General features: G+C 41.1%; 1 protein-coding gene across 1 annotated transcript in view; it reads right to left on the bottom strand.

The window, feature by feature from the left end:
• Positions 1–16,295, bottom strand: part of scaf11 (SR-related CTD-associated factor 11) — a 35,333-nt gene extending 19,038 nt beyond the window's left edge. The window contains exons 1-5 of the mRNA XM_035784558.2: positions 16,067–16,295; positions 2,559–2,622; positions 2,278–2,423; positions 2,016–2,099; positions 1,786–1,868 (exon numbers count right to left, since the gene is read on the bottom strand). Coding sequence (XP_035640451.1) covers positions 1,786–1,868; positions 2,016–2,099; positions 2,278–2,423; positions 2,559–2,580 — 335 coding nt within the window. The 5' untranslated portion in view covers positions 2,581–2,622; positions 16,067–16,295. The remainder of the gene's footprint in view (positions 1–1,785; positions 1,869–2,015; positions 2,100–2,277; positions 2,424–2,558; positions 2,623–16,066) is intronic.
• Positions 16,296–16,419: the final 124 nt, after the last annotated feature.

Below are 16,419 nucleotides of genomic sequence, written 5' to 3'. Positions count from 1 at the left end.
TTCTTCAAATTGAACATGGTCATTGTTTCAATGTCAAACCACTAAATGGAGAGCGCTTTCTAAGGTGATGATTCATTCAAAGCATTTAAGACGTTGCATGTAGAACATCCATATGAATATTGGAGCCTATGCATAGGCATATGCCTTTATGAGCCCATACCTGAAAAAAATACCCTGAATTAAAATAATTACTGTGCTGGTATACAACAATTTCTGCACAGCAGAAAAATAATATTTTATAAAAACCCAGATTTACGATGTCTTGGTACATAATTGGTCTAGACTCCCAACCATTTTTTGGGGAGTTATCGCCTTGGAGTGTGGACTATATTATTATGCATACTGGATGGACTGGTTACCTTATGCTACACTCCAAACTATCCATGAGTCTGGGAGTGAACGTATTATTCCTAGGCGATGCTGTTGGTTCATTGATTGTGCAGGTGGCTTACAGAATTAGCCTACAATTATAGTGACTTTGTATTTGAATTTGAATAGCCTAGTAATAGGGTATGTTTAATATATTCATAATAAATAGGCTGACAATAACTTTAGCTACAGAATAGATCACCATTGTGTGTTTCCATCTCCCCTCTCTCTCCTTCATTCCTTTCTCAAGCATGCAGAGATAGGGGCTGTCAACAGTTTAAATATGTTTCTTTGTTATCGATGTTCATGAACATATTTCACTTAGTTTCCCAAATTAAGCACTGGGTAGCTGCAGGAACATGTTTGGAGAGCCCGTGGCATACATAGTTTGTGCAGTATATCACCTGTCACGCAGTGAGGATGCATTCTCTTCAAAGAGTGGTTAATCCACAAAGTGAAAGTGTTCTTATAAACCCAGACATTTCTATATGTAATCCCGTGTGAAAGCAGGATTTTGATGGTTGCCACTAAAAAGAGGAGGATTCCAGCTGCTACTATATTTATTTCTCAGCTGCTCCGCTATAAAACAGGAATAGCTTACCGGGCATAATTTAAACTGTGGGAACGTGGCCTTCATTCGCTATTTGAGTGCATAAGGATGACATGTACATTTCCCCCTCCCCCTGTTCCTACCCATTTGATAATGTACCATTCTAAATCAAAACAAATGTGACATATTAGTAAAGACAAATTTAAACTGAAAATAGTCTGACGGGTGAAAATATGATCACTTGATGAGATAACAGGGTGAGCAGCCTGAGGCAAAGAAGAGTGCAATCTTTTTATGCAACTTTTTCTAATAGAATAGCCTAGTCGCATCATGCAGTCCACATGTTTTGATTTCTAAGACATTCTAAGGTTTGTATCAGTCACAACTAAATTTGCCAAATAACTACAGATAGAGAGATATATGGGGGAACTGACACCCAACCTGTGTTGCTAGGCAGGATGGGAAGGTGGGGGGCAGATAGAAATATGGGGGAACTGACACCCAATCTGTGTTGCTAGGCAGGGTGGGAAGGTGGGGGACAGATAGAGATATGGGGCAACTGACACCCAATCTGTGTTGCTAGGCATGATGGGATGTATTTCTTAGTTTTTAATCCTTTAGAGTACAGGTACATGTACATTTACACACTTAGTTTATACCACATGTATATTGTACCTGTAACCCCTCCTCCAACAAAAAAATTTGGTAAAAAAATAAATATAATAATGCACCGCAAAGTGACTGCCATTAAGCTGCACACCGTTTGAATGCTCTCCAAGTTTAAAGACAACCTGATAAAGAACCTTGGTCGAAACGTTAACTGTGCAGCAGGGCAACCCTTTCACTAACACAAGACCTCTACTCACTTCAACAAACAGCCACTGGCTTCCGGGTCTGTGCAGCCACACTTCTCTGGCTCTGATTGGCTGACTCTCTTCTTCACAGGAACCTGAGATTCACATCACAACTGAAGTCAAAGCACGTACTTTCTTCTTGCATAGTGACCAAAGCTATAATGTAGCTTCTGATGTTTCATGACATGCCATTTACGAATTGTGAAACAGAAGGTAGAGCCAGCGGAGAAACCCCTGTTTACCGTCACACATCCCAGCACAGCATCACGTTTGTAGACAACATTGAAAGGCTGCCTGTCCACTGGGCAGGATGGAACTGTCTGCAACTTAAACACAGAAGAAGAAAAAAACATCAGTCCAACACATCTTAGCCATGTATAGTCTCCTGAGCCTCACCGGGAGTAAGACCATGGCTTATCACAACAGACAACTTGCCAGTTGCAGCACTCTCTGTTGCCAATGAGAGTGATGTGTCTAGGGGGTAGGACAGTACATGGTGCTTACCTCTGCCCATCTGAGGAGGCAGCTGAGGCAGAATAAATGGCAGCAGCTGTCAGGCATGGCCAGGACACAGCGGCCCAGGGCACCCAGGCAGATAGGACACCGCTCCGCCTCTTCCGGCTCCGGGTCTCCCTCTGGAGTCTGTCCGTCTGACAACCAGAGAGAGGTGGCACAACAGCTTGTCATTCAAAAACAAACTTGAGGGTAGAGACTTTGAAATGAAATCATCACGCCAAAGCCCACTGAAAGATCTTATTCATGATGACTGGCTGGCAGTTACTTACCATTTCCCGATTCACCCGTCATCTTTGGCACAGTGTTGCTTTGTCCCTAATGACCAGATGACCCCTGGAAATAAACATTTATGAGAGATTGTTGTTAACCTCTGCGCACCGAACCCATTAGCAGGATGAAATTCGACAACATACGGTGATCGCTACATAAATAGTCATATTAAACATTCATGAAAATACAAGTGTCTCACATGTTTCGAAAGCCTAGAATCTTGCTTATCCAACTGCATTGTCAGATTTAAAAAAGGATTTACTGCAAAAGAATACGATGCGATTATCTGAGGATAGAGCCCCATAAAAAACAACTATTTCAACCAGCACAGGCGTAACAAAATCACAAACCGCAATAAAATAAATAGTTTACCTTTGACGATCTTCCTCTGTTTGCAATCCCAATGCTCATTGTTACACAATGCAGGGTATTTTGTTTGATAAAAAAATGTAATAGCCTAACATGAAACATTTTGTGAACCGCTTGTGTCGTGAATTCCGTCTCATTCCATTTTCTACGACACATTCAATGTAAATACACACAGTAAACGTGACTTCTCCAGTCATGTTTGGTTTCATTGCAATCAACTGGTTTGTTTGTAACACAGCCAAACCTGATGGGTCATTTTGCGGGACGTATTGACTGAAAGAAACCGATTTGAAGACAACAAGCAATGACATCATTGTGCACCAATGATATGACCGCTGTTTCGTTGATTGACTGTATTTTAACCCAATGACCACTGATCGTCTTGAAATCTAGCTGGGTAGATAGCAAATGAGCTGAGGTAAACGGCCATATGTAATGTTTATGTGTTGGAAGACCAACCCATGTAGTAAACTCCTGCGTAAAGACGGTCATTCACCATTGAAGATTCATACTGGAAGGAGCCAAGCTTGTGATGCACAGCCCTTTTTCGGTAACGCGCATCTTCAGCTGTTTATATATCGAGCATCATGGCAAATAAAGTCAGGAAAAGCTAAATCTAAGACTAGATATACGAATGTAGACAAAATATAGAGGAAATTGATCGTGACAGTGAAACAGATATTCTTTTGGAAGACGATTCAGCTAGCGACCATAGCTATGACTCCAAAATGGAAGCATAACGTTTGAACGGAGAGGACATCGTTTTGGACTGGTAAGTTCTTCTCATGCTAATGCCGTTGTTTGAAATTAATAATATAAAATATTATTTGTGATTTAAAAAAACAAACATTTTATTTGCAATATGTAAAAATGTAATGAAATGTGCAAAGTACACATTGGCTATGTGTTGTGGGTGGGGGTGTTTGTATGTATGTGAATGACCCATAGCCTGTTTGTCTCTGTCTGTCTGTCTGTCTGTCTGTCTGAATGGAAGACCCCAGTGCCAAGGTGTCCATCCCCCACTGAAGCTGGTTCATCCAGCCGGACACCTGTTGTCTCCGGCTCCACACCTCCCGGGCCATCTAGAGGTGTGAAGGCACTGACAAAGAAGCGGAGGAGGGGAAGTGTGGCACCTGCTAACGAAGGGACAGAAGGGCGTTGGCACACTGTCCTAGAAGATGATGTGGAGCCACCTCAACCAACATTTAGGCCAAAAAGGAAGCCAGGACCTCAGGTGAACATGACATCAACTTACAGCCTCCTTTAGCATTTTTCAGCTGTTTTTCACCCAATCCGTTGCCGATTCGCTCGTGTCTAACACGAATAAGTATGGGTAGAAGAAGCAAGCAGGCAAATAGGTAGCATGGAAGCCCATATCCATGTCAGACTTTTTCTGCTAACTTTAACTGGTCGTCTACATGGGGCTGGTGAAGCTGAAAAGCCTGAGGGACTACTGGAAAACATTGTCTCTCTACCAACTGCCTTTCCCCATGACCGTTATGTCTTGCAATAGGTTTCTGGTTATTGCACAGGCGCTTCATATCAGTGACCCAAAGGTTGATGAAGCGAATGACAAGAAGAGAGGCACAGCAACATTTGATAGACTGTGCAAAATAAAACCTCTCTACTACAGCATTGTTGAGGCCTGCAAAACCTACTTTCAGCCAGCCCAGAATGTGTCAACAGATGAGAGGATGATAGCCTCAAAGGCCAGAATTGGCCTCAAACAGTACATGAGAAACAAACCAACCAAGTGGTGTTACAAGCAGTTTGTGTTGACTGATTCTGTGTGTGCCTACACATTAAATGTTTTTGTCTATGAGGGGAAGAACAGTTTTGCTACGGGTAAGGGACTTAGCTATGACTCTGTAATGGAGTTATTGGATTTTCAACTGCTAGGGAAGGGCTACAAACTGTTTGTGGATAGCTTCTACAAAAGCCCTACCCTGTTTGCAGACCTTAGGAAGCGGGAAGTGTGGGCTTGTGGCACCATTCGTACCAACAGGGTGGGTTTTCTGAAGACGAAGGTGAACGACATGCCTAAGCGGGCTGAGCGGGGCACCATGCGATGGATCCGTGAAGATGGCCTGCTTTTTGTAAAGTGGATGGATACCAGAGAGGTGGTGATGTGCACAACAATCTACAAGTCCTTCAGTGGGGATCATGTCGTCAGATGTGTGAAGGACGGTGCCGGGGCATGGACCACCAAAAATGTCCCCATTCCAACTGCAATAAAGGACTACAACAAGAGCATGGGAGGTGTGGCCCTGTCAGATGCGCTGATAGGCTATTACAATGTTCTCCATAAGACGATGAAATGGTACAAGACGTTCTTCTATCATTTCATCGACATTGCTGTGGTGAATGGATTCATCATAAACAAAGAAATGGCTAAGAGCTATGGAAAGCCCTTCCTCTTACTTCAGAGAGCTGCTCATCAAGGAGCTTGCTGGCTACAGCACCACTGCACCACGTTCTACCTACTCTTCCTCTGTCCCTTCTGCCCCTGCCACAAGTGTTCATCTGCCAAAATTAATTTCTGCAGGTATGGATGTGCCTAAGGGCCAAAAGGGCACAGCATGGAGGCGTCACTGTGTTGTTTGCAAGATGAAGTCCCCCATCACCAGCACCACATGCTTGGCGACCCTCTGCTTTACAAATGGCACCTGGCATCAGCAGCACAATATTGTGTAGAGCTTTGGCAAAGTGGGTGGGGTTATATCCTTCCTGTTTGGCCCTGTCCGGGGATCTCATCGGATGAGGCCACAGTGTCTCCTGACCCCCCCGCCTCAGCCTCCAGTATTTATGCTTCAGTAGTTTATGTGTCGGGGGCTAGGGTCAGTTTGTTATATCTGGAGTACTTCCGTCTTATCCAGTGTCCTGTGTGAATTTAAGTATGCTCTCTCTAATTCTCTCTTTCGGAGGACCTGAGCCCTAGGACCATGCGTCAGGACTACCCGGCATGATGACTCCTTGCTGTCCCCAGTCCACCTGGCCTTGCTGCTGTTCCAGTTTCAACTGTTCTGCCTGCGGCTATGGAACCCTAAACTGTGCATATTTACTCTTGAGGTGCTGTCCTGTTGCACCCTCTACAACCACTGTGATTATTAGTGTCTGACCCTGATGGTCATCTATGAACGTTTGAAAATCTCGGCCATGTTCTGTTATAATCGCCACCCGGCACAGCCAGAAGAGGACTGGCCACCCCTCCTAGCCTGGTTCTAACCTGGTTCTAGGTTTCTTCCTAGGTTTTGGCCTTTCTAGGGAGTTTTTCCTAGCCACTGTGCTTCTACACCTGCATTGCTTGCTGTTTGGGGTTTTAGGCTGTGTTTCTGTACAGCACTTTGAGATATTAGCTGATGTACAAAGGGCTATATAAATAAATTTGATTTGATAGAGGACTGAGGGTCTTCCAAATATTGAAAGTGTGTAAATAGTTACCCATGTTATTTTGTAAATGTAAATATTTTTTTCCTCCATTTTGGGGGGGGCACTTGGGTACATTTGGGCTACTTGTATGGGACACCTGGGTGACTTCATGACAAATGTGATGTAGCACACTTGTTTTGGAAGTTATTATTCTGAAACCTTGCACAAGTACTGTTGCCCTCTTATGTTTTTCACTGAAATTGTCCCCATCATCCTATCTGAATGTTTGTTTTGTCTTGTTCATTTTAAAGATGATACAACAATAAAAATGAAAAAAAACGTGTGTTTTTTTCATTGTATTATCTGAACCAGATCTATTGTGTTATATTCTACTACATTCAATTCACATTTACACAAACTTCTGAGTGTTTTCTTTCAAATGAAATCAAGAATATGCATATCTTTGGTTCTGAGCCTGAGCTACAGGCAGTTAGATTTGGGTATGTCTTCAGGCGGAAATTGAAAAAAGCAGGGGGTAGCTCTATTAACAACCCAGTCACAGTGCCATCACTTAATTACATTAAACCTGAGATCTGTGTGTGTAACCAATTTGTCAAGCAAGTTTTCCATTGACTTTAATGCATTATTTACACGATGGCCAACTTAAGAGTCTATCGACACACCTGTTTGTCAGTTTAAGTAACAATTTATTACATTTTTCTCATCTGTCATTTTAAACTAGAGATATCAGTTTTTTTGCATAGCTTGCGTCGCAATCCACCGCATCCGCCTATGTCAGCCTTCCACATCTGCGGTGGAAGGTGGTCGAGCTATAGCGGTGTTTGTCAGACTATGAGACATCCCAAAAATGTGTCTTCTCACAAAAATGTCTGTAGCGTCCGAACGGCCGACAAACTATTATGACTGCTCCACGACCCCCACAAGTGTCACAGGACTCGTCTGAAGGTAACCAATACAAACCAATGGAAGTATAGAGGTACTTTTGTGCCAACAAATATAAGGGGTAATTATGCATCCAAAAAAAACTAAATATTTCATGAGCCTTCTTATATCTCCTAGATATAGGACAGACACTTCAAAACTTTATTTCTTATGATTTATTTTTGGACTGTCTTTTATGAATGTGTTACTCAATGCGTTTCTATGAGTTATAGTATTAAAGGCCAAATTCAATATTTTATCAAATAAATGACAAGTTACCTATCTTCTTCAGAATCTCATCAGATCATCCAAAAAACCTGCCAAGGTACCTAGCTAAGTCTAGCCCACCCTATTTAGATGTATGCAATACTTTTTAGCCAAAATACAGTAACGTTACGCTAGCTAAATTATTTTTGGGTTTAATATAGAATTGACTGGTGATGTTTTTGAGATCAAGTGATAAAATTAAACTGTCTTCAATTTTAACTTAATTTTCCTGCATTTTGGAGTAGAATGTCCTTTTATCACTAAGCGTTTTATTAGGTCCCACTGCTTTAGTAAGGACTTCTCACTTGTAAGTAATTGTAAAATACAGTTCTGGAGGTTGTATTTTTTTCTGATATATTCTCAAATGTATCTACCCCCTTGTCTGAACATCTGATGATACCTGGTCAGCCCATAATTTAAATGCATCATCAATCATCCTTAGCTTAAAGTCACTGTCCATTACAATTTCTCGCAGGTAGATAAGGTCTGTTTGGAAGGCTTTTTATTTTGGTGATCTTTGTCCAGACCTTTATGGTGTTATTTATACAGGTATTTTCTATCTTCCTAGTGTGTGCATTGATTATCTTCCTAAATATAGTTGCACCTATTGATTTTTCCATTTGGTGGATTCCATTTAGCTGTTGATGCCGGGTTTATCCAAACAATTATTTTAGTTGGGCGGCTATATAATAATGCATTAGGTTTGGTGATGCTTGTCCCCCTGCTTATTTACATTGTTTCAAAATCAATAGGTATTTCAGTTTATTTTGATCCCATTTAAGTTTAAACTTAGTTTTGATGTCTTGGGATATTGGTTGACCTACAGTAATTGGTTCTGATTTCCCTGTATTTAGTCTGTATCCAGATAGGACACTATGGTTTTATTGCATCTGGTTAGCATAAGCTATTTATGTTTTTTCTTGAGAGCGTGCTCCATTAGATTATGAATGTTTTTACTTAACTAGGCAAGTCCGTTAAGAACAACTCCTTATTTATAAAGATGGTCTACCCCAGACGATGCTGGGCCAATTGTGTGCCGCCCTATGGGACTCTAAATGACGGCCGGATGTGATACAGCCTGGATTTGAACCAGGGACTGTATTGACGCCACTTGCACTGAGATGCAGTGCCTTAGTGCCTCCTCCTTGCTGTCCCCAGTCCACCTGACCGTGCTGCTGCTCCAGTTTCAACTGTTCTGCCCTATTATTATTCGACCATGCTGGTCATTTATGAACATTTGAACATCTTGGCCATGTTCTGTTATAATCTCCACCCGGCACAGCCAGAAGAGGACTGGCCACCCCACATAGCCTGGTTCCTCTCTAGGTTTCTTCCTAGGTTTTGGCCTTTCTAGGGAGTTGTTCCTAGCCACCGTGCTTCTACACCTGCATTGTTTGCTGTTTGGGGTTTTAGGCTGGGTTTCTGTACAACACTTTGAGATATCAGCTGATGTACGAAGGGCTATATAAATAAATTTGATTTGATTTAGACCGCTGCTCCACTCAAATTAAATGTTTGTCTCACATTAATTTCTCAGAAGTCTGCTGGACAAAACCCATTTGGTCAGAGTTTATGATATCTGGGATTATATTACTGAATCTATTTGCAATAATTTATGTAAGCAATTTTTGGTCGCCGTTCAGCAACAATATTGGTCGATACGATGCACATTCTGCTGGATCTTTACCTTCTTTATGAATAACAGTAATAATAGCGGAGTTACAGGTTGGTACATACTCTATTTTTGAAGAAGAAGCATATGATATTATCATGCCTCGAAGCACTGCTTTGGCCCCCACCCATTCCATTATGGGAGACCTCTCAATCATCATCAATCTCCAGATATTGTTTCAGTGTTGCCCTGAGTCTATCCTTAAATTCTATGTCATGAAAAGTGAATTATTTCAACTCGACTGTCAAGCCTTTCTTTGGTCATATATTTAGTTTCATACTTAGCATGATCCGATATTTCAATTGGTCTAATGAGGAGGTTATTGACTTTGGCTAGGTCTGTTTTTAAAACATGAAAAAATAGTCTAATCTCGAGTATATTTGTTACGTGCTTTAAAATAGGGTGTAGAGTTCTACAAACATCTATCAGACCCACCGCCAAGTCTGCCCTTCTTAGTGTCACTGCAGCCTTCTCTGCCTTGTGTTTATGTTGACAATCTAACAAGGGATTCAGGAGAAGGCTGAGGTATCCTCCCATGGTCCTTCTGTGGCTCAGTTGGTAGAGCATGGCGCTTGTAACGCCAGGGTAGTGGGTTCGATTCCCGGGACCACCCATACGTAGAATGTATGCACACATGACTGTAAGTCGCTTTGGATAAAAGCGTCAGCTAAATGGCATATATACTATTGTCCCCTTCGGCCCCATGATAAGTAGGTTAAGCATTTTGGATATAAATTTGGGTCCTTGTTCGTTTGGGTTATATACATTTAATGTTATTTCCGTGCCCTCAAACTTTCCATTTACTACTATGCATCTTCAGGCTGTCTACAATGGTTCTTTATGTGAAAAGGGATATTATTTTTGGTCATTAATGTTACCCCTCTTCTTGCTGAACGGTAGGAAGAGGAAAACACTTGTGCTGATGCCAGTACTAATTATCTATGTTCTTCTTTAGATGTGTTTCTTGGAGAAAGATAATATCACCTATATCCCTCTTCAATTTTAACAATATTTTTGAATGGGACTATTAAGGCCATTTACATTAAACAAAGTCAATTTTATTTCAACAGCCATCTAAGTATATAAGTATTTAGAAATCTTCATAACGGGTGTCATTCTCTTTGTTTCTTGTAGTACCCATAATACACTGGTCCCCTCTCATTTCCCCATTATGCTGTATTTATTGTTCCATTGCCTGTTTAAAATATTATTATTTTTGATTACAATGTATTTATGAATTGTTTTGTTCATACTGGACTTCAAGACATACCCAGGCCCAGATCAAAGCCTATTCAAAATTATAAATTAAAATGGCCTCCAATTGTGCTACCACTTCCTTGGGTAGCATGGGTCATAGGACTCATAAATTGGGACCCTTCTCGTGAAAAGAGCTCACTTACAGCATATATTCTATAGATCCTTTAACTTGATAAATAGCAAATGCATAAGGTAAATGCACATATACATAATTATAAAATAACAAAGAAGGAGAATATTATAGCGGTAACCAATTGGGTAGACGAGCTGTAAATAGTAATAACACAATAAGACTGGGAGGACATATCTAGAAACATGTCCAAGACAACCAACTCTCTACTCCAGGGAATACTCATGAAAAATATTGACTGAATTTTCCAAAACTCCAATAACAGAATGAAATTACAACCATGACATCACACCAAGTTGCTGGCGTAACTTTGAACGAATAGGGCTAACCAGACGAGAGGTCGACCGATTATGATTTTTCAACGCCGATACCTATAGCGATTATTGGAGGACAAACAAAAGCCGATACCAATTAATCAGCCGATTTTTAAAATGTATTAGTAATAATGACAATTACAACAATACTGAATGAACACTTATTTTAACTTAATATAATACATCAATAAAATCAATTTAGCCTCAAATAAATAATGAAACATGTCCAATTTGGTTTAAATAATGCGAAAACAAAGTGTTGGAGAAGAAAGTAAAAGTGCAATATGTGCCATGAAAGAAAGCTAACGTTTCAGTTCCTTGCTCAGAACATAACATATGAAAGCTGGTGGTTCCTTTTAACATGAGTCTTCAATATTCCCAGGTAAGAAGTTTTAGGTTGTAGTTATTATAGGAATTATAGGACTATTTCTCTCTATACCATTTATATTTCATATACCTTTGACTATTGGATGTTCTTATAGGCACTTTAGTATTGCCAGTGTAACAGTATAGCTTCCGTCCCTGTCCTCGCTCCTCCCTGGGCTCGAACCAGGAACACATTCGACAACAGCCAGCCTCGATGAAGCGTTACCCATGCAGAGCAAGGGGAACAACCACAGGCTCAGAGCGAGTGACTTTTGAAACGCTATTACCGCACAGCCCGCTAACTAGCTAGCTATTTCACATCGGTTACACCAGCCTAATCTCGGAAGTTGATAGGCTTGAAGTCATAAACAGCGCAATGCTTGACGCACATCGAAGAGCTGCTGGCAAAACGCACAAAAGTGCTGTTTGAATGAATGCTTACGAGCCTGCTGCTGCCTACCACCACTCAGTCAGACTGCTCTATCAAATCATAGACTTAGTTATAACATAATAACACACAGAAATACGAGCCTTTAGGTCATTAATATGGTCAAATTGGGAAACTATCATCTCGAAAACAAGACGTTTATTCTTTCAGTGAAATTTGGAACCGTTCCGTAATTTATTATGTTATAACTAAGTCTATGGCATCCATTAGTCTAAATATTCCTGTTACACTGCACAACCTTCAATGTTATGTCATAATTACGTAAAATTCTGGCAAATTAGGCAGCCCAAGCTGTTGCATATACACTGACTCTGCGAGAAATGAACGCAAGAGAAGTGACAATTTCACCTGGTGAATATTTGCTGGTACGGCAACTGCTCCGCCCACAACCGTAAGGCTCTCCAGAGGGTAGTGAGGTCTGCACAACACATCACCTGGGGCAAACTACCTGCCCTCCAGGACACCTACACCACCCGATGTCACAGGAAGGCCATAAAGATCATCAAGGACAACAACCACCCGAGCCACTGCTTGTTCACCCCGCTATCATCCAGAAGGCGAGGTCAGTACAGGTGCATCAAAGCAGGGACCGAGAGACTGAAAAACAGCTACTATCAAGGCCATCAGACTGTTAAACAGCCACCACTAACATTGAGTGGCTGCTGCCAACACACTGACTCAACTCCAGCCACTTTAATAATGGGAATCGATGGAAATCAATGTAAAATATATTTTATTTTTACCTTTATTTAATTAGGCAAGTCAGTTAAGAACAAATTCTTATTTTCAATGATGGCTTAGGAACAGTGGGTTAACTGCCTGTTCAGGGGCAGAACGACAGATTTGCATCTTGTCAGCTCGGGGGTTTGAACTTGCAACTTTCCGGTTACTAGTCCAACAATATCACTAGCCACTTCAAACAATGCTACTTAATATAATGTTTACATACATATACATATGAGATGAGTAATGTAGGGTATATTCTGTACTCTACATCATCTACTGCATCTTTATGTAATACATGTATCACTAGCCACTTTAAACTATGCCACTTTGTTTACATACCCTACATTACTCATCTCATATGTATATACTGTACTCGATACCATCTCAAATCAAATCAAATGTATTTATATAGCCCTTCTTACATCAGCTGATATCTCAAAGTGCTGTACAGAAACCCAGCCTAAAACCTCAAACAGCAAGCAATGCAGGTGTAGAAGCACGGTGGCTAGGAAAAACTCCAGAGAAAGGACAAAACCTAGGAAGAAACCTAGAGAGGAACCAGGCTATGAGGAGTGGCCAGTCCTCTTCTGGTTGTGCCGGGTGGAGATTATAACATCTACTGCATCTTGCCTATGCCGTTCCGTACCATCACTCATTCATATATCTTATATACATATTCTTTATCCCTTTACACTGTGTGTATAATGTGGTAGTTTTGGAATTGTTAGGTTAGATTACTCGTTGGTTATTACTTCATTGTCAGAACTAGAAGCACAAGCATTTCGCTACACTCGCATTAACATCTGCTAACCATGTGTATGTGACAAATACATTTGATTTAATTTTGATAACCTGGATTTCTTTTAGCTAAATATGCAGGTTTAAAAATATATACTTCTGTGTATTGATTTTAAGAAAGGCATTGATGTTCATGGTTAGGTACACATTGGAGCAACGATACGCACCGCATTGATTATATGCAATGCAGGACACGCTAGATAAACTAGTAATATCATCAACCATGTGTAGTTAACTGATGGTTATGATTGATTAATTGTTTTTTAAAAGATAAGTTTAATGCTAGCTAGCAACTTTTTTATTTATTTTAATTTTTTAATCGGCCAAATCGGTGTCCAAAAATACAGATTTCCGATTGTTATGAAAACTTATTCGGTTGACCTCTAAACCAGACCCACATACTATATTCCTGCCAGGTCATGAATAATTTCTGTCTGCAAACATCAAAGCAGTGACTCGCTCCTGCAAGTTCATGCTCTACAACATCGGTAGAGTACGACCCTGTCACACACAGGAAGAGGCGCAGCTCCTAATCCAGGCACTTGTCATCTCCCGTCTGGACTACTGCAAGTCGGTGTTGGTTGGACTCCATGCAATTGCCATCAAACCCCTGCAATTTATCCAGAATGGAACAGCCTGCCTGGTGTTAAACCTTCCCAAGTTCACCCATTGTACCCCGTTCCTCTGCACGCTCCACTGGCTTCCAGTCGAAGCTCACATCCACTACAAGATCACTTGATTGAGGAAAAATATACTTACTATAACAGATGTGGTTGTCCCACCTATCTATCTTAAGATGAATGTACCAACTGTAAGCCGCTCTGGATAAGAGCGTCTACTAAATGACTAAAATGTAAATCAATTATAATCCTATGGGGGTGGGGGTGAAGGTGGCCCAGTACATCACTGGTGCTTCCACTCATCCAGGATATCAACTGGAAACCGTGCCTGAGGTGGGCACGCAGCATCAAGGGCCCCACATACGCGTTGTTCTCTCCCTTACCGTCGGTAGACGATATCGGAGCATGAGGTCTGATACCAACAGGCTCAGATACAGTTTCTATCTATAAGCATCAGACTGCTGTGATTCTCCACACCTTATCACAACTGCTGACACGAGACTCTTACTATATTTCTCAATTTATACACTTGCCCCTATCCCCAATACACATGTAAACATTGTACCTTCCTGAATTATACTTATGCTAAAATTTTTATTCTAGTCTACTGCCATTTACTTTATGTTCGTATTCTTGTTGCATTGTCGAGAAGGAACTTGCAAGTGACCATTTGGTTGGACGATTTATACCATGCCTATCTCGCACATAAGACAAAACTTAAAACTGTATCAGCATAAGCACAGTAACTGTGAACAAATGGTCTCGTCTTTGCCAGCATGTGTCTGGCGAGTAACTACTTGAATGCAAGGCTGATTTGGCCAAGGATTTCTCTCTGTCTCCACGTCCAATAAAAGAAACAAGCATAATTGAATAGTGGATCGCTAGATAAGCGGGTTCCCGACCAGCAGATGGAAGCAGGAGATGTCAGAGCTCTGGAGATCTCCCGAGTAGCGCAGTGGTCTAAATCACTGCATCTCAGTGCTAAAGGCGTCACTACAGACCCTAGTTCGATTCCATGTTGTATCACAACTGGCCATGATTGGGAGTAACATAGGGCGACGCACAATTGGCCCAGCGTTGTCCGGGTTAGGCCGTCCATTGTAAATAAGAATTTGTTCTTAACCGACTTGCCAAGTCAAATAAAGGTTAAATTAAATCAACTTGAAAAAACAAAAATAAACACTGTCACAAAGTGTACATAGCCAGTTGAGAAGTTAATGTCTGCTTGGTGAGTGGAGCAACGGGAAAATTTGTACAGTTGAATGCATTCAACTGAAATGTGCCTTCCGCATGAATCAAGAAACAAAACACTGTCCAGTGAAAGCCAGTGGTAAGAGTACAACAAAAGGTCTTGCTTAACCAGTGTGTCAGCTCTGGCTAAAATACAGGCAGACACAGTCGCAGATATTTAAATTAAATGGGTTATACAGGTCACTGAGGCCAACACTCTACCATGTGAGCTGCTAAAATAACAAACGTTAGCCATGTTCTCTATCATCCAATGCCATCTTGGATTATTTAATTTCATAGCTAGTCAGCCAACTACTAACGTAGACTAGCTAGCTTCCAACTATCTAGTAAATCCGGCGAGTTGTGGTCTTGTATTTTATGTCCAGCTAGCTAACCAAATACCCCGCAGCTAGCTAACCAAATACCTCGCAGCTAGCTGTCAAGTAAGTCATAAACATTAAGAAATGCCCTGCGGTCGCTGACGTTAACAGCTAACGTTAACAATTTAAACTTTGTGGCCCATGTGTGATGTAACACGACCCTTCAACTTATTCTAGTAGTGTGTACTAGTGCCCCTCAAACTTCCATGTTTAGCTGGTTAACTAGCTACTTGTTATTTCTACTAGTTTGATAACTAAGTTAAGTAGTTGGCGTTAGCTGGCTGGTTTGCAATTCAGATAACGATAACAAGATGGTCATGATCAGGCGCTAGTCAGCTAACTTAACTAATTTTGGTTGATATAGGCTAGTCAGCTGTTAGCTAGCAGGCTAGTAACAACGTAATTGTATTTAGCTAACAGAAACAAAACAAGTATGCTCATAGCTAGCTAGTTAATTATTCAACTTCATTGGCTAACGAGACTGGCCTGGCCTACAATACAGACGCTATATTAGCTAGGTAGCTGTTACCGTGGCTAACTAGCAGCTAACGATACTTTTGCTTGCCAACGGCTGCAGACTTGCTAAATTGGTTAGCTAGCTACGTGTTTGTTGACTTACCCGAAGCTAAATCAATAGCTAGAAAACTGGCGTGGTTGTTTATTTGTTGTCCCACTTATTTCCGTGTATTGGTTAGACTCCAAAGCTAGAAGATAACCTGAATATAGCCGAATAGATTGCACTGCTAACTCGTTATACATTTACGAACGTCTCGGCCACATGTCTCGATGTCTGTCTGAGACCTGTGAAGTTTAAACAGCACCGCACAGTGTCGCTGCAATACACTTTACACTAGGGAAAAAAATCCTTCAACTGTTTCCGGTCCCAGATATAACCGGAACACTGTTTAGTTGCCAATGATATTAAAATATTTTCAATTAACCATTGCTATTTTCCTTTTTCAATTCAACGGA

Source organism: Oncorhynchus keta, chromosome 13 (assembly GCF_023373465.1).
Source record: "Oncorhynchus keta strain PuntledgeMale-10-30-2019 chromosome 13, Oket_V2, whole genome shotgun sequence".
Lineage (NCBI taxonomy): Eukaryota > Metazoa > Chordata > Actinopteri > Salmoniformes > Salmonidae > Oncorhynchus > Oncorhynchus keta.
The sequence above is the reverse complement of the archived record's forward strand: the minus strand, read 5'-3'. Positions and strand labels throughout refer to the sequence as shown.